The sequence below is a fragment of the Chelonoidis abingdonii genome, chromosome 18 (genome assembly GCF_003597395.2).
Source record: "Chelonoidis abingdonii isolate Lonesome George chromosome 18, CheloAbing_2.0, whole genome shotgun sequence".
In the NCBI taxonomy this organism is placed as follows: Eukaryota; Metazoa; Chordata; order Testudines; family Testudinidae; genus Chelonoidis; species Chelonoidis abingdonii.
This window is the reverse complement of record NC_133786.1, coordinates 1,375,450-1,394,295: the sequence shown is the minus strand read 5'-3', so window position 1 is coordinate 1,394,295 and position 18,846 is coordinate 1,375,450. Positions and strand designations below refer to the sequence as shown.

The window sequence follows — 18,846 nt, the reverse complement described above, 5'->3', positions numbered from 1 at the left end:
AAGGATCTACCTACACCTGGCCTATACCCAGACACTGAGCGTACTCCACACAAACTACTACAGAATTGCAAAATGTTACAGCCTCTCTTTTCCTGAGGATTCCTTCTGAGACATTGTCTTTACTTACTCCTCACTAAGCTCCAGAGACCAATGTCATCTATACCACCAGACTACTGATAAGGCCCATGATAAGAAAACACCTGTTCACCGCTATCGACACAATTTACAGAACTCTGCATTGAAATGAGGTATATCTGATCACTCAAGGAAAATACACACACACACACCTTTACTCATATCACCATTACAGCTCTTCCAACATGCTCCAACTAATCCCTCCACTATTCAATACAGCTAGACCTAACACAGTTATATAGCTGGCATGCATACAGATAAATGCTACAATTCAAATCTGTGGAACACAACCCAACACAGACAATGGCACATTCTCTTAGTCATTCTTTATGTCTACTTACAACAGCACCACCTTCCATGAACCATCGCCAGTGGCAATTACCAGCTCCAGAAGGGCACAGTTAAGTTTTCATTGTACTGGTGGCATATGTCCTGGTTTCAGAAGTTTAAGTTTGTGTTACAATAACTCTTCACTTCCTGTTTTACAGAGCTTTGAGTGTAGCTGAACTCAACATTCTGGAAGTGCATGAGACATCACTGGGTAACCTTAACTCTGGGCAACCTTAATTAAGTTTTTGGGTAGTTACTACCAGACTAGAAGAATCTCTGGCTTGACCCAGAATGACACTTTCTATGTTCCCAAGTATCAGTCAAGGAATCACTTGTTAACAGAATACAGAACATATACACTATCCTATGCAATTAACAAATGAAACATTTCTGTCTAGTCATTTACAACTATCATTTTTTAAAGATGCCTATCGCCTTGCTATTTATCACTGGCAAAGGAGTTGTGATCTGCTGTCTTATATAGAGAAAGCAGTTCACATTTAATTAAAAAAGAAAAAGGTTGATGTAATAATGGAGAATGAAAATGAAAATATTAAGACAATCACCAAAAAACCCAATTAAACAGGCTATTTCGCCAAACTACTTGAATCCAATCAAGATTACCCTGCAAATATTATTGGAGAAAAAGAGGGGAATATTTATTTATGTTATGTACTTTCCTTTCCCACTCTCAGAGGTGGTGATTATTGTTAGACTCTCAGCACTTGGATGGGAAAGCCATTTCCCAAAGAAGGAATCATTTGCCTTTTTCCACCTGGACGTTATGAGTCTCCTTCTGGTTGCCATTTAATTCACTGAAACATATTTTCTCTTGTATTCTACCTACTTTGCATCATTCTGGCTGTGCAAAGGGGCCAAAAACTTTCTACATCTTCCTAGAGACTGGGTTCAGTAAGTTATTTTAGTGACACTGAAGAACTGATGGGGTACTTGTACTTAGATCAGGACGTGTTGACAGTAATACATTTTATAATGCACTACACCATTTGATTTTGAGATAGACTGTCCCTACAACTCCACTGTAGAATATGTCTAGTGGGATCGGGAAATCTGGGAGGGTAGGCTTTAGGAAAAAACCTGCATCCACAAAACATGTTTTCCAACCTTTCATCCAGTGATGAACCCATTTAGTTGTTAAGAAGCTGTGACTAATCCTCAGCACTGAGAGTAAAGTGTGTGTGTGTCTGTGTGTGTGTGTGTCTGTGTGTGTGTGTAAGAGAGAGAGAGACTCCCAGACAATTTGCATGTGAAATTGGCAGTGTAAAGCTTGGGGTGTGATAGGCAGAAAGTAACATGGCAACTACAATCAAAGGGTTTGCAATTAGAGCTGGGTAATTAATGGATTTTTTGGTTCCCGGCTAATTTTGAAAAATCAAAAAAAGTTTTGTTTCAGGTTCAGTCAAGAACAATATATCTCAAAATATTTCAGAATCAAAAAGTGAAAAGATTGAGTCAAAATGAAACATTTATTTCAGGAAAGGAAATGAGGATGAGAGTCACGAAACTGTAGAGGAGGAGCTGGTAGCAGTATTGCCTTTGTTATAAGCTTTAGCCCAGAGGTTAGGGATGTGGATGAGGCAGCCTCAATTGCCCTCTATCTAATGACTGTGGATGATGATAAACATTAAAATGACTCTGCAGCCTGGTACTTAGGCAACTGACATGGGAGACTCTCCACTAACTATTTAATATATATAAGCAGCGGCATGTCTATCCTCCGGCTACTATGGGGAGGCATGGCCAGGCGGCTCTGCAAATTGTTCCGTCTGCAGGCACTGCCCCTGCAGCTCCTATTGGCTGCTGTGGCTGGCCAATGGGAGCTGCAGATGCAGTGCTTGGGGCAGGGACAGTGTGCGGAGCCCCCTGGCTGTCCCTATGCATAAGAGCTGGAGGGGAGACATGCTACTGCTTCTGGGAGCTGCGTGGAGCCACGGCACACATGGAGCGGGGCAAACCCCCAGACCCCACTCCCCGGCAGGAGCTCGAGGGCCGGATTAAAACATCTGAACGGTTGGATGTGGCCTCCTGGCCATAGTTTGCCCACTCTGGCTTAGCTAGTCATTCACCAGCCGGTAGAAGTGCATGGGATTCTTCTGTCCTAAGTACAGGACTCTGCACTTGTCCTTGTTGAATCTCATGAGATTTTTTTTGGCCCAATCCTCCAATTTATCTAGTTCACACTGGACCCTATCCTTACTCTCCAGCATATCTACCTCTCCCCCTAGCTTAGTGTCATCTGCAAACTTGCTGAGGGTGCAATCCATCCCATCATCCAGATAATTAATGAATATGGTGAACAAATCTGGTGCCCGGACAGACCCTGGGGCACTCCGTTTGATACCAGCTACCAACTAGATATGGAGCCGTTGATCACTACCCTTTGACCCTGACGATCTAGCCAGCTTTCTATCCACCTTATAGTGCATTCATCCAATCCATACTTCTTTAACTTGTTGGCAAGAATACTGTGGAAGGCGGTATCAAAAGCTTTGCTAAAGTGAAGGTATATCACGTCCACTGCTTTCCTCACATCCACAGAGCCAGTTATCTCATCATAGAAGGCAATCAGGTTGGTCAGGCATGACTTGCCCTTCGTGACTCCAAGTTGACTGTTCCTGATCACCTTCCTCTCCTCCAAGTGCTTCAAAATGGATTCCTTGAGGACCTGCTCCATGATTTTTCTGGGGACTGAGGTGAAGCTGACTGGTCTGTAGTTCCCCGGATTCTCCTTCTTCCCTTTTTTTAAAGGTGGGCAATATATTTGGTTTTTCCCAATCATCTGGAACCTTCCCTTATTGCCATGAGTTTTCAGATATAATGGCCAGTGGCTCTGTAATCACATCAGCCAACTCCCTCAGAATCTTTGGGTGCATTGCATCTGGCCCAATGAATTGTGCACGTCCAGACTTTCTAAATAGTCCTTAACCTGTTCTTTCACCACTGAGGGCTGCTCAGCTCCTTCCCATACTGTGTTGCGTAGTGCAGCAGTCTGGGAGTTGACCATGTCTGTGAAAACCGAAGCAATGCAAACATTGAGTACTTCAGCTTTTTTCCCATATTCTGTCACTAGGTTGCCTCCTCCATTCAGCAAGGGTCCCAAACTTTCCCTGATCTTCTTCTGTTGCTAACATACCTGTAGGAACCCTTCTTGTTACCCTTCACATCCCTTACTAGCTGCAAATCCAATTGTGCCTTGGCTTTCCTGATTACACCCCTGCATACTCGAGCACTATTTTTATACTCTTCCCATGTCATCTGTTTGAGTTTCCACTTCTTTTAAGCTTCTTTTTGTGTTTAAGCTCACCAAAGACCTCTTTGTTAAGCCAAGATGGTCGCCTGCCATATTTGCTATTCTTTCTGCTCATCGAGATGGTTTGTTCCTGCGCCTTCAATAAGTCTTCTTGAAAATACAGCCAGGTCTCCTGGACTCCTTTCCCTCACATTTTAGCCTCCCAGGGATTCCTGCCCATCAGTTCCCTGAGAGAGTCAAAGTTTGCTTTTCTGAAGTCCAGGCTCTGTATCCTGCTGCTCTCTTTTATTCCTTTTGTCAGGATCTTGAACTCAACCATCTCATGGTCACTGCTCCCCAGGTTGCCACGCACTGCTACTTTCCCTACCAATTCTTCCCTGTTTATGAGCAGCAGGTCAAGAGGAGTACAGTCTCTAGTTGGTTCCTCCGGCAACCAGGAAGTTTTCCCCAGCACTCAACTTAAATAAATGTTTGGGGTCAAAATGATCCATTTCCTTTTGACATTACTGAGACACTTCAACTTTTTAAATTTGGTTGAAACAATTTTTCAAATTTGACATAAATTTGCAGATAGTTTCAGTTAATCCCAAACTGTGTTTTTCAGTGCCTAACCTATTTGTCAAAAAAATTTCACCCAGCTGTAGTCACGACACTGGACCAGGTCTATCTTATGTCCATAAGCACATAAGACTCACCAGATTTTATCAGACCAAAGGGTCAATCCAATATCCTGTCTCTGCTGGTGTGACTCATACCAGATGTCTCAAAGGAAGGGTGAAGAAACCCCACAGCTAACAATTTTAGAATAACTTGTCCTTTGGGAAGTTTAATTTAATGCCCCCTTATTCTGCATTATGCATCTTCTTTATCATTCCTTCTTTGTGTACCTTTATCATGTCCCTTGTTATTCTTGTTACTGATTCACTAAATACAAACCATCTGCTTGACAGGTTTCAGAGTGGTAGCCGTGTAAGTGGGTTCTAGGCCACAAAAGCTTATGACCAAATAAATTTGTTAGTCTCTAAGGTGCCACAAGGACCCCTTGTTGCATCTGCTTGACAGTTAGCCCAGCAAACAGGTTGTTTCCAAAGAACTGAAAATGGTCTTTTTCCCACTGGGAAATCAACTTCAAAGGGGAGAGGAACGGCACAGTCTGGATATTTGTGTAATGCAAGTCTTTTTCAACATATGACACCTGGTTGAGGGCAGGGGATGAAGCACTTCAACCAATATATAAAATAAAAATGCTGCTATAGAGACAGCAGTGTCCTCTTATTTCTTCTGTCATAAACAGATGGTTAAGGGTTAATGCCTCTTTTACCTGTAAAGGGTTAAGAAGTTCACCTAGCCTAGCTAACACCTGACCAGAGGAACCAATGGGGGAACAAGATGTTTCAAAAGAAAGGAGGGAAGTTTTTCCTTTGTTTAGAGTTTCCGTTTCAGCCGGAGTGAAAAAGATCAAGGAACCAGCCTCTTATCAGAGTAGTAAGTTTTAGAAAGGAATAAATAGGTTTATGTTTATTTTTTTGTAACCTGTCTTATGCAATTAGAGGTAGAATCAAATTTTTTTTGTGTAACTAAATTTGTGCCCAGGGGACCATCCTCTGTGTTTTGAATCTGTTGTTTGAGAGAGTAGCTGGTATGCTAATCTCTCCCAGAGGGTTTTCTTTCACCTTTCTTTTCTTTAATTAAAAGCCTTTTTCTTAATATCTGATTGATTTCTCCTTTTTTTAAAATCCAAGGGATTGGATTTGGACTCACCAGGGAACTGGTGAAGGAGTCTCTCAAGGCTTCCCAGGGAGAGGAAGGCTTTGGGGGGAAAGAGAGTGATCCAGACACTGAAAATTCTGGATGGTGGCAGCGATACCAGATCTAAGCTAGTAATTAAGCTTAGAAGTGTCTATTCAGGTCCCCACATCTGTACCCTAAAGTTCAGAGTGGGGAAGGAACCTTGACAACTTCCTTCTGCTGGCATTACAAGACACAAAGCTTGCCTCTCTAAACAAACCTATAGCAAATGAGTAGACAGGCGGAAGAATAATAGAATATCAGGGTTGGAAGGGACCTCAGGAGGTCATCTAGTCCAATCCCCTGCTCAAAGCAGGACCAATCCCCAGACAGATTTTTGCCTCAGATTCCTACATGGCCCCCTCAAGGACTGAACTCACAACCCTGGGTTTCGCAGGCCAATGCTCAAACCACTGAGCTATCAAAACCAAAACTTCCACAAAACCAAATTTCTACAGTTCAGTCAATTTTAACTGAGTGTGCACAAGGTAGAAGAGTCTGTCTATTCTACTGTCCCCCCCTACTCCTTTATGTGCATGCATAACTTGTGGCACCAGGAATTACACCGAGATATTGACGAGGGACTGCCCTATCCTTGTGTAATGGGACTGTTATTCAATTACATGGTAGCATTTACAGTGAGAACTTTTGCCCTTCCCTGATGTGAAGGAGAGCACAATTATCTTACAGTAAAGAGACAGTGACCCTACCCTCATCCCTTTACCAAGACTACTGTACTTTCTGATCTGCTGAATACAACAATTGCAGAAAAGGCCATTTTGATCACTGTGTGAGCAGCATCCTCATGATCCAGCTATTGTTGCTTTATAATGTATCATTAATAGAAATTCACGAGCGCAACAAAGAGACACTCTACTTGGGTTAAGCTTTGCCATATTGTTGACAGACTCAACTTCACTGCCATCCATGCAGGTAAAAATGTAGCTGTACACTGCATTAAGGGCTCCATCCTGGAGACCCTATTCAGGCAAAACTTCTAGTTAAGTCCTATTTGAAGTTAATGGGAGCTTTGCTCAAGTTAGGACTTCGGCTCTAACTTCATAGTAAAGAATAGTGCTGATTACACTGCCCCTCCCTCCTTTGAACATAAATAGTTCTTGATGTTTATTTACAAATAATTGCATTTTCCTATAAAGCCAAAGGTTAAGTGGTGGTTTATATGAGGACAGTCTCCTCTTTCACTCTGAAGAGAAGGGCCTTAGCGATTCTTAGGTTTCTTAGTGTGCTGACTCCTGGGCTTCCCACTATTGCTATGGGCAGTTCTTTGTGGCTAACTTGCTTCGTGAGGGAAGGGGCTGTTGTGCTTAGTATAAGGGAGGATCTGTGTCTCTTACCATAGCAAAGGTGACCTTGATAGGGATGAGATTTGGTGCAAGGAAAATATCTCGTCAGAATTTCCCTCCTTTCAGAGAGAGGAAAGGTCAGGGCAAAAACTCAGGAAGGTTCATGTACCTGATCTGCTGTGAGTAGAGGTTCCTCATTAATACCAGAGTCATTTTCACTCTTCTCACGGAGCTCTTCCACCTCCTTCTCGTGGATCTGAAGGAAAAACCCAAACCAAATTCTGATTGGTCAGCAGCAGGAATAATCCCACTCGGGTCTTCAGTCTAGCATTGATTTTACTGCATGAATTACTGCTCTCCCTCTAGATATCTGAGAAGCATCTGAAAATGAGGTTCACTGCTTCTTCAAAATCCAAGCATACTCCACCACTGAGATACAATAGAAGGCCGTTATCAAAGCATGCTTTGATATGTCAGACCATCTCTCACCTAGGAATGTGGGAGAAGAATGTTGTAGAAGAGGGAATAACAGAACAAGCCAACAGAAAAAATCTAAGGTGTGTCTGTGAATCAGGGGCGGCTTGGCTTGCTGGTGCCTGGAGCTGCCCCTGTGTGTAATCCACAATCAGCTTTAGTGCTGGTGAGGTTCTAGATCTGTTAGATTCCTATTAGATTCTTCTCACAGAGTGAGTTTTAAAATCATTCTACCACTTTGTCATTTCAAACACCCTTACCAACATTTTCTAAGAAATTGATCTCAAAGACCACAAAATGTCCCTATCTGGTAAATGGCAAAACTTATTGATCACTTATTGATTGCATGTTTAGGCACAGAAAGGATTTTTGCTGCCTGATTTATAAGCTCAGTCCTGCAAGCTGCTGAGCATTCTGGCCCTAATCCAGCAAAGCACTTAAGCACATGCTCAGTTTTGAGCACACGAGTAGCCCTACTGAAGTCCTTCTATCCTGAAACAAGCCTTTTTCAGCCTGTAGCAGATTGGAACCTGCTTGCCAGAAGAGGATGGAATTAGGGCCAGAGATCCTTCTTGATATATTAATAGAAAGGAAACAGTCACCACTATTCTCTTCATGCTAAAAGAAAGTGTATTAATGATTACTATTTTAGCATTGTAGCACTCAGAGGGTACGTCTAAACTGCAAAAAGCCCTGTGGCAGCAAGTCTCAGAGCCCAGGTCAACTGACTCAGGTTCAAGAAACTTGTGCTACTGGGCTGAAATAGCATTTCCTACTCAGGCAGAGTCCTGGCTCTGAGACCCAGTGATGATACTGCTGGCCAGGTAAATGCAAGAAGTTTCTAACAAAATAATAAAAGTTCTGGAAGTCTAAACCAAAATGGAACTAGATTGCTAGCACTTAAAATTAAAAAGGTCATTGAACAGTTTTTAAAGTAAAGGCTAGGGAAAGCCGACAGGTGCAGAGGAGCACATGGTTCAGACAAAGACATCCCTTAGGGGAGGATCTGATAATGGAGACTCTATATGTCTTAGTAAGGAGGAAAGGATGGAAGATAATAAATTATGGAAGGATCTGATGAGGAACAGTCAAATGAAAAAGAATCCCATTCAATTACATCATGTAATGGCAGACAGCTAAAAAAGTGATAAGTTCTTGAAGTGCTTATATACAAATGCTAGAAGTTTAAATAATAAGATGGGTGCACCAGAGTGCCTCGTATTAAATCAGGATATTGATATCTTAGGCATCACAGAAACTTAGGCCTGGTCTACACTACGATTTTAGGTTGAATTTAGCAGCGTTACCTCGATTTAAACCTGCACCCATCCACACGAGCCCTTTTTTCCAACTTAAAGGGCTCTTGAAATTGATTTATTTACTCCACCTCCGGCGAGGGGATTAGCACTGAAATTGGCCTCGCTGGGTCGAATTTGGGGTAGTGTAGATGCAGTTATTCCTCTGTTTGTGTGATAAATTAATAAAGAGTGCATGAATGTGAAGCAACAATGACTTTATTGCCTCTGCCAGTGGTGACTGAAGAGGAGAGGAGACAGTAGTTCGCTTACAGGGAAGTAGAGTGAACCAATGGGGGGGAAGGTTTCATCAAGGAGAAATAAACAGAACTTTCACACCGTAGCCTGGCCAGTCATGAAACTGGTTTTCAAAGTTTCTCTGATGCGCACCGTGCCCTCCTGCACTCTACCCGCCCTGGGGTCTGGCTGTGTGTAATCAGCAGCCAGGCGATTTGCCTTAACCTCCCACCCTGCCATAAACATCTTCCCCTTACTCTCACAGATATTGTGGAGTGCACAGCAAGCAGTAATAACAATGGGAATATCGGTTTTGCTGAGGTCTATCCGAGTCAGTAAACTGCACCAGCGTACTTTTAAATGTCCAAATGCTCATTCTATCACCATTCCGCACTTGCTCAGCCTATAGTTGAACAGTTCCTGACTACTGTCCAGGCTGCCTGTGTATGGCTTCATGAGCCATGGCATTAAGGGGTAGGCTGGGTCCTGAAGGATAACTATAGGCATTTCAACATCCCCAATGGTTATTTTTGGGTCTAGGAAGAAAGTCCCTTCCTGCAGCTTTTGAAACAGACCAGAGTTCCTGAAGATGCGAGTGTCATGTACCTTTCCCAGCCATCCCACATTGATGTTGGTGAAACGTCCCTTGTGATCCACCAGTTCTTGCAGCACCATTGAAAAGTACCCCTTTCAGTTTATGTACTCGCTGGCTTGATGATCCGGTGCCAAGATAGGGATATGGGTTCCGTCTATGGCCCCACCACAGTTAGGGAATCCCACTGCAGCAAAGCTATCCACTATGGCCTGCACATTTCCAAGAGTAACTACTCTTGATATCAACAGCTCTTTGATTGCGTTGGCTGCTTGGATCACAGCAGCAACCACAGTAGATTTGCCCACTCCAAATTGATGCCCAGCTGACCGGTAGCTGTCTGGTGTTTCAAGCTTCCATAGGGCTATCGCTTCTCAACTGTGAGGGCTGCTCTCATCTTGGTATTCTGGCGTTTCAGGGCAAAGCAAAGGAAGTCAAAGTTCCATGAAAGTGCCCTTACACATGCGAAAGTTTCGCAGCCACTGGGAATTGTCCCAGACCTGCAACACTATGCAGTCCCACCAGTCTGTGTTTGTTTCCCGGGCCCAGAATCAGCGTTCCACGGCATGAACCTGCCCCATTAACACCATGTTGTGCACATTGCTGGGACCTGTACTTTATGAGAAGTCTATGTCCATGTCTATGTCCTCATCACTCTTGTCACCACATCGCCATCGCCTCCTTGCCTGGTTTCGCTTTTGCAGCTTGTGGTTTTGCATATACTGCAGGATAATATGCATGATGTTTACAGTGCTCATAATTGCTGCGGTGATCTGAGCAGGCTCCATGTTCCCAGTGCTATGGCGTCTGCGCTGAAAGAAGGCACAAAACGATTGTCTGCCACTGCTCTGATGGAGGGAGGGGCGACTGACGACATGGCTTACAGGGAATTAAAATCAACCACCCGGCTTTGCATCAAAGAGAAACACAAACAACTGTCATACAGAATGGCGCACTCAAGGATTGAACCCAAAACCCTGGGTTTAGCAGACCATTGATTTCACGGAGGGAGGTGGGAGCAAATGAATACAAAACAAATCTGGTCTATTTCTTGTTTTAATCCACTCCATCTATCTTATATATCTTAGGCTGGCAACAGACGGTGCAGTACGACTGTTAGCCATTGCCATCTCCTGAGTGTGCGGCAGAAGATGCTGCAGTACGACTGCTAGCAATCGTTATCTCCTGGGTGCTTGCCAGAAGGCTGTGCAGTACGACTGGGGAATGACCTGGCTGAGTCACTCCCATGTCTGCCCAGGTGCCCCTGACCGACCTCACTGAGGTCGGCTAAAAGAGCACCCAGGAGTACGATGATGACAGCTACCAGTCGTAATGTATCGTGGTCTCCTCCCAACACCTTCTTTGCCCTCACCACAGGACCTTCCTCCTGATGTCTGATAACGCTTGTACTTCTCAGTCCTCCAGCAGCACGCCTACTCACTTTCAGCTTCTTGAGCGCCACTTGCTCCCAGTTCCTCTAACGCACCTCACTAACTGAAGTGAGGTCCTTTTAAAACCAGGTGCCCTGATTCTAGTAGCTTCTTAATTGGCTCCAGGTGTCCTAATTAGCCTGCCTTAATTGGTTCCAGCAACTTCCTGATTGTTCTGGAACAGCCTATTATCTTACTCAGGGAAAAGGGAGCTGCTTAATCTGGGGCTAATATATCTACTTTATATTAGTCTCCTGTAGCCATCTGGCCTGACCTTGTCACAGGATATACTACTGACCACCTGACCAAGATGGAGCTAGTGACTGAGAAATGCTTAGGGACATTAGAGAGGCTATAAAATTAAAAAACTCAATAATAATGGGGGATTTCAACTATCCCTATATTGACTGAGTACATGTTACCTCAGGACGGGATGCAGAGATAAAGTTTCTTAATTGGAAAAAGGCAAATATAGTGATCATATCTGAAAAAGGGAAGAAAGAGAATCCGGGGAATTACAGACCAGTCAGCCTCACATCAGTCCCCAGAAAAATCATGGAGCAGGTCCTCAAGGAATCCATTTTGAAGCACTTGGAGGAGAGGAAGGTGATCAGGAACAGTCAACATGGATTCACTAAGGGCAAGTCACGTCTGACCAACCTGAGTGCCTTCTATGATGAGATAACTGGTTCTGTGGATATGGGGAAAGTAGTGGATGTGATATATCTTGACTTTAGCAGAGCTTTTAATACTGTCTCCCACAGTATTCTTGCCAACAAGTTAAAGAAGTATGGATTGGATGAATGGACTATAAGATGGATAGAAAGTTGGCTAGATTGTCAGGCTCAATGGATAGCAATCAATCACTTGATGTCTGGTTGGCAGCTGGTATCAAGTGGAGTGCCCCAGGGGTCAGTCCTGGGGCTTGTTTTGTTCAACATCTTCATTAATGATCTAGGTGATGGGATGGTGTGATGGGTTAAATTACAGAACCCCCTTGGAAGCTGCCAAGTGATGTTCCAAGACTACTTTTGCCCCTGCTTTCCCTGCCAGCTCAGGACCCCAGAACCCTGCCTTGCTGAGCCAGACATGCCCATCTGCTCCAACACAGACCTGCCCCACAGCTGCAGACTTAACTGAAAGCAGTTTATAGAAGTGTTCTTGTTTTTAACACTTAGATGCCCAGCTCCCAATAGGATCTAAACCCAAATAAATCCATTTTACCCTGTAGAAACTCATAAATTGTTCGCCCTCTATAACAGATAGAGAGGTATGCACAGCTGTTTGCGCCCCCCCCCCCAGGTACTAATACATAGTCTGTGTTAATTAACAAGTAAAAAGTAATTTTATTAAATACAAAAAGTAGGATTTAAGTGGTTTCAAGTAGTAACAGACAGAATAAAGTGAATTACCAAGAAAACAAAACACGCAAATCTAAGCCTAATCCAGTAATACAATTAAGTACAGATAAAATCTCACCCTGAAAGATGTTTTAATAAGTTTCTTTCACAGACTGGATGCCTTCCTAGTCTGGGCACAGTCCTTTCCCCGGTACAGACCTTGTTCCAGCTCAGGTGGCAGCTAGGGGATTCCTCATGATGGCTGCCCCCTTTTGTTCTGTTCCATCCATTTATATATCTTTTGCATAAGGCAGGAATACTTTTCCCTCTCTGGGTTCCCACCCCTTCCTTCTCAATGGAAAGACACCAGGTTAAAGATGGATTTCAGTTCAGGTGACATGATCACATGTCACTGTCAGACATCATTACCCACTTGCCAGCACACATATATACAGGAAGACTTACAGGTAAAAGAGAGCCATCTGCAGTCAATTGTCCTGGTTAATGGGAGTCATCAAGATTCCAAACTATCACTAATGGCCCACACTTTGCTTAATTACAATAAGCCCTCAGAGTTATATTTAATATTTCTTGTTTTAGATACAAGAGTGGTACATTTATACAAATAGGAGGATTACACTCAGTAGATTATAAGCTTTGTAATGATACCTTACAAGAGACCTTTTGCATGAAGCATATTTCAGTTACATTAGCATATTTTCATAAAATCATAGAGTGCAACATCACAGATGGATTGCACCCTCAGCAGGTTCCCGGATGACACTAAGCTGGAGGGAGAGGTAGATAGACTGGAGGGTAGGGATAGGGTCTAGAGTGACCTAGACAAATTGGAGCATTGGGCCAAAAGAAATCTGAGGAGGTTCAACAAGGACAAGTGCAAAGTCCTGTACTTAGGACAGAAGAATCCCATGCACTTCTACCAGCTGGGGACTGACTGGCTAAGCGACAGTTCTGCAGAAAAGGCCCTGGGGAATACACTGGACAAGAAGTTGGATATGAGTCAACAGTGTGTCCTTGTTGACAAGAAAGCTAACGGCATATAGGGCTGCATTAGTAGGAGCATTGCCAGCAGATCGAGGGAAGTGATTATTCCCCTCTATTTGACAATGGTGAGGCCACATCTGGAGTATTGCATGCAGTTTTGGGTCTCCCCCTACAGAAAGGATGTGAACAAACTGGAGAGAGTCCAGTCGAGGGCAACAAAAATGATTAGGAATCTGGGGCACATGTCTCCTGAGAAGAGACTGAGGGAACTGGGCTTATTTAGTCTGCAGAAGAGAAGAGTGAGGGGGATTTCATAGCAGCCTTCAACTACCTGAAGGGGGGCGGGGGGCCTCCAAAGAGGATGGAGCTTGGCTGTTCTCAGTGGTGGCAGATGACAGAACAAGGAGCAATGGTCTCAAGTTGCAGTGGAGGAGGTCTTGAGTGGATATTAGGAAAAACTATTTCACTAGGAGGGTGGTGAAGCACTGGACTGGGTTACCTAGGGAGGTGGTGGAATCTCCATCCTTAGAGGTTTTTAAGATTCGGCTTGACTAAGCCCTGGCTGGGATGATTTGGTTGGGGTTGGTCCTGCTTTGAGAAGGGGATTGAACTAGATGGCCTCCTGAGGTCTCTAGTACAGGAGATAAATTTAAAGTAGTAATATAAAGGAATAGTTGAATAAAAAGTATCAAAAGGAAACCAAGGGAAAAACCCTTCACTTACCTAAAATGCGAAAGTTCCTTTTCTCAACAGTCCTATAGAGACCGTAGATCATTTGAAGTTAATATACACTGTAATATCCAGAACAAAATCTCTGTCTTTAATTGTAATTTCTAAAATAACACATGTTTCTGAAAAACCGAAAAGTGGAAGTGCTTTAGCTCTGTTGCCTGGTCTACACACAGCTGTTAACCGTTTTACAGCGTTAAATCGATTTAAGCGCTGCAACCGTCCACAACACACTCGCTCCTTTATATCGGATTTCATAGGCTCTTTAAGTCGATTTCTAGACCTCCAGAGGCCATCTAGTTCAATCCCCATTCTCAAAGCCAGGACCAACCCAAACCAAATCGATCCCGCAGGGTAGTCAAGCGAATCTTAAAAACCTCTAAGGATGGAGATCCAAACACCTCCCTAGTAACCCAGTCCAGTGCTTTCCCACCCTCTAGTGAAATAGTTTCCATAATCCTCAAAGACTCCTCCACTGCAAACTGAGACATTGCTCCTTGTTCTGTCTTGCACAACTGAGACACATTGCCCAAATGAGCAGATGAGCGAGACACCTCAGAAGGCGTCGGATAAATGGACACACCCCCTCCCTTGGTAGTGAAGGCTGCATGAATCCCTCACTCTTCTTGCAACATAATTAAGCCATTCCCTCAGTCTTCTAGAGAATGTGCCAGATTCCTAATCATTTTTGTTGCCTCGCTGGACTTCTCCAGTTGTTCACATCCTTTCTGTAGGGGAGACCCAAAACTGCATGCAATACTCAGATGCCTCACCATTGTCGAATAGAGGGAATAATCATTCCTCATCTGCTAGCATATGCTCCTACTAATGCAGCCCATATGCCGTTTAGCTTTCTGTCAACAAGGACACCTGTGACTCATATCCAACTTTGTCCAGTGTATTCCCGGGCCTTTTGCAAGAACGTCGCTAGCCAGTCAGTCCCAGCTGTAAGTGCAATGATCTTCTGTCTAAGTCAGACTTCTGCAACTTGTCTTGGTTGACCTCCCTGAATTCTTTGGCCATCCAATTATAAGCTAGGTACTCTAGACCCATACTCCTACCCTCGGCAGTCTATCTACCTCTCCTCAGCTTAGTGTCACCGTGGAACAGCTTGAGGTGCAATCATCTGATGATTGTTCCTCTGATTTTATGAAAAAGCATAAGTAACTGAAATATGCTTCATGCAAAAGGTTTCTTGTAAGTATCATTAAAAGCTTATAACTACTGAGTTAATCCCTATTGTTATAATGTACACTCTTGTATCTAAAACAACAAGATATTAAATATAATCTGAGCTATTATTGTAATTAATGCAAAAGTGTGGCCAATTAGATAGTGGAATCTTGATACTACATTACCAGACATTGACTGCAGATGCATCTCATATTATTACGTCTTTCGCTGCATATATGTGTGCTAGGCAATGGGAACGAATGCTCTGACAGTGACATATAGACTCATGTGCACCTTGACTGAAATCCATCTTTTGAACCTGGTGTTTTCCATTGAGAGAATGAGTAGAACCAGAGAGGGAAGAAGAATTCTGCTTATGCAAAGAATATAAATGGATGAACAGAAAAAAGGGCAGCCATCATGAGAATCCTAAGCTGCCACCTGAGCTGAACAGTTGTACCGGGAAGGACTGTGCCCAGACTAGGAAGGCATCCAGTCTGTGAAAGAAACTTATAAAACATCTTCAGGGTGAGATTTTATGTATTAATTGTATTACTGGATTAGGCTAGCATTTGCGTGTTTTGTTTCTTGGGTATTCACTTTATTCTGTCTGTTACTACTGAAAACCACTTAAATCCTACTTTATTTGGTAATAAAAATTACTGTTTTACTTGTTAATTAACACAGACTACGATTAGTACCTGGGGGGCAGCAAACACTGCATACTCCTATCTGTTATAAGAGGGCGTAACAATTTTGAGTTCTACAGGTAAATGATTTTTTGGTTTAGATCCTTATTAGGAGTTGGGCATCTAAGTTTCAACAAAGAACACTTCTAATAAACTCGCTTTTCCAGATTAAGTCTGCAGTGTGGGGCAGGTCTGTGTGGAGCAGTAATGGCTGTCTGCTCGCAAGGTCAGGGTTCTGGGTCCTGAGCTAGGCAGGGAAGCAGCGGGCAAAAGTTTTAGTCTTGAACAGTCACTTGGCGCTCCAAGGGGTCTGTAAATTAACCCATCACACCATCCCATCACTAGATTATTAATGAAGAGTTGAACAAAACAAGCCCCAGGACTACCCCTGGCACATTCCACTATCCAGCTGCCACCACATCAGATGATTGATTGCTATCATGGCCTGACAATCACCAACTTTCTATCCATCTTATAGTCATTCATCCAATCCAACTCTTTAACTTTTGGCAAGAATTAACGTGAGACAGTATTAAAAGCATCTGCTAAAGCAAGATATAATCACATCCACTACTCTTCCCATATCCACAGACCCAGTATCTCATCATAGAAGGCATCAGGTTGTCAGACGTTGACTTGCCCTTAGTGATCCATGTTGGACTGTTCTGATCTTCCTCTCCTCCAAGGCTTCAAAATGATTCCTTGAGACTGCTCACCATGATTTTCTGGGGACTGATGTGAGGCTGACTGGTCTGATAATTCCCGGATTTCTTTCTTCCCTTTCAGATATGATCACTATATTTGCCTTCCAATAAGAAACTATTATCTTGTCCCGTCCTGAGTAAGCATGTACTCATCCCATGATAGGTAGTTGATCCCCATTATTATTGAGTTTTTTAATTTTATACCTCTCTGAATGTCCCTAAGACATTTTCAGTCACTAGCTCCATCTGGTCAGTGTCAGTAGTTATATCCTGTGACAAGGTCAGGCAGATGCTAAGGAGATAATAATAAAGTAATAATACCCCAGATAAGCACTCCCTATTTCCCTGAGTAAATAATAGCTGTCCAGAACACATCAGGAAGTCTGACCAATAAGCAGGCTAATTAGGACAACCTGAGCCAATGAAGAGCTACTAGAATCAGGGCACTGTTTTTAAAAGACCCTCACTTCAGTTATAGGTGCGTAAGGAACTGGGAAGCAAGTACACACTGATCCTGAGTAGGCGTCTCTGGAGACATGAAGGAGTACTTAATCAACATCAGAGTAAGTCCGTGGTGAGGGCAAAAAGTTTTGGGAGGAGGCCACGATACATTACACTGGTAGCTGTTCTATCATCGTACTCTGGGGCTCTTTAGCACCTCATAGTCTGTCAGAGTACACCTGGGTGCATGACCATTGGGATTACTCAGTCAGGTCATTCCCAGTCGTACTGCCAGCCTTCTGCAACACCCAGGAAAACGAGCAGACATTCGTACACTGCAGCATCCTTCTCGCGGCAGCACTCAGGAATGGCAATGGCTAACAGCGTACTCACCGTCTGTTGCCGCAGCTAGATATATATAATAAGATGATGGCTTAAACAGAAATAACCAGATTGTTTTTCGCATTGCTTCCCACCTCCTCGTAAACTCAATGTCTGCTAACCAGGTGTTGGGTTCACATCCTTTGAGTGCCGCCATTCTGTAACCATTTGTCTCTTCATATGCATCCTCGTGGGTGTCATCTCGAAGCTCTCACTCCAACCCCTCCTCGTCTCGTCATTACACTCACACCCTTATATTCAGCGCAGCGCCATAGCAACCCAGGGACATGGCCGCCCAGCTCAATCACAGCAGCAATTATAGAGCACTGTAAACATCATGCATATATATCCTGCAGAATGCAAAACCACAAGCTGCAAAAGCGAACCAGGCAAGGAGGCGATGCATGTGTGACAAGAATGATGAGGACATACATGAACAGAGACTCTCATAAAGAAGTTCAGAATGGCACAACATGGTTAATGGCAGGTTCATGCCGATGTGAACGTATTCTGGCCGGAAACAACACAGACGGTGGGACTGCATAGTTCAGGTCTGGACATTCCCAGTGGCTGCAAACTTTCGCATGGTAAGGCACTTTCATGAACTTTGACTTCCTATGCTTTGCCCTGCACGCCGATACCAAATGAAGCAGCCTCACATTGAGAAGCGATAGCCCTAGACTTGAAACACCAACAGCTACCGTCAGGCTGGCATAATTTGATGGCAAATCTACTTGTTGCTCTGTGATTCCAAGCAGCCAACGCAACAAAGAGCTTTTGTATCAAGAGTAGTTATCTTGGAAAATTGTGCAGCCATTAGTGGATAGCTTTGCTGCAGTGGATTCCCTAACTGTTTCTGGCGTGCGCCGCGCGCGCGCCTGGCCATAGACGAACCCATATCCCTATCTTGCACCGATCATCAAGCCAGCGAGTACAAAATGAAGGTACTTTTCATTGCTCAAAACTGGATTCAAAGGACGTTCACACATCAATGTGGATGCTGCAGTACATGACACTGCATCTTCCAGGAACTCTGGCTTCAAACTGCAGGAAGGCTTCTTCCTTACCCGAAAAATAACCATGGATGTGAAAATCTATATTCTATCCTTCAGACCAGCCTACCCACTTAATGCCATGTCATGAAGCCAACTAAGCAGCTGACAGTAGTACAGAACTGTTCAACTATAGGCCTGAGCAAGTGCGATGGTGATAGATGAGCATTGACATTTAAAGTACCGCGGTGCATTTACTGACTCGGATAGACTCAGCCAAAACCGAATATTATCCATTGTTATTATGCTTGTTTTTTTTTACTGGCACTCCACAATATTTGAGATAAGGGAGATGTTTATGTTCAGTGGCGTTAGCAATCGCCATGCCTGCTGATTACACAGCCAGACCCGGGCGGTAGATGCACGAGGCACGTGCCGATCGAGAAACTTTGAAAACCAATCTTCATGATTGCCGCTGCGGTGTGAAAGTCTTTTTATTCTCCTTGATGAACCTTCCCCCCCATTGGTTCACTCTA

General features: G+C 43.7%; 1 protein-coding gene across 2 annotated transcripts in view; it reads right to left on the bottom strand.

The window, feature by feature from the left end:
• The window catches only part of FEZ1 (fasciculation and elongation protein zeta 1), a 141,429-nt gene that overhangs the window by 54,449 nt on the left and 68,134 nt on the right, over positions 1-18,846 (bottom strand). Inside the window, exon 4 of one of the 2 annotated variants that reach the window (XM_032766972.2) lies at positions 6,998-7,084. The exons of the other annotated variant lie outside the window; for it this stretch is intronic. Within the exon in view, the coding sequence (XP_032622863.1) occupies positions 6,998-7,084 (87 nt within the window). The remainder of the gene's footprint in view (positions 1-6,997; positions 7,085-18,846) is intronic. 2 annotated transcript variants of the gene reach the window in all.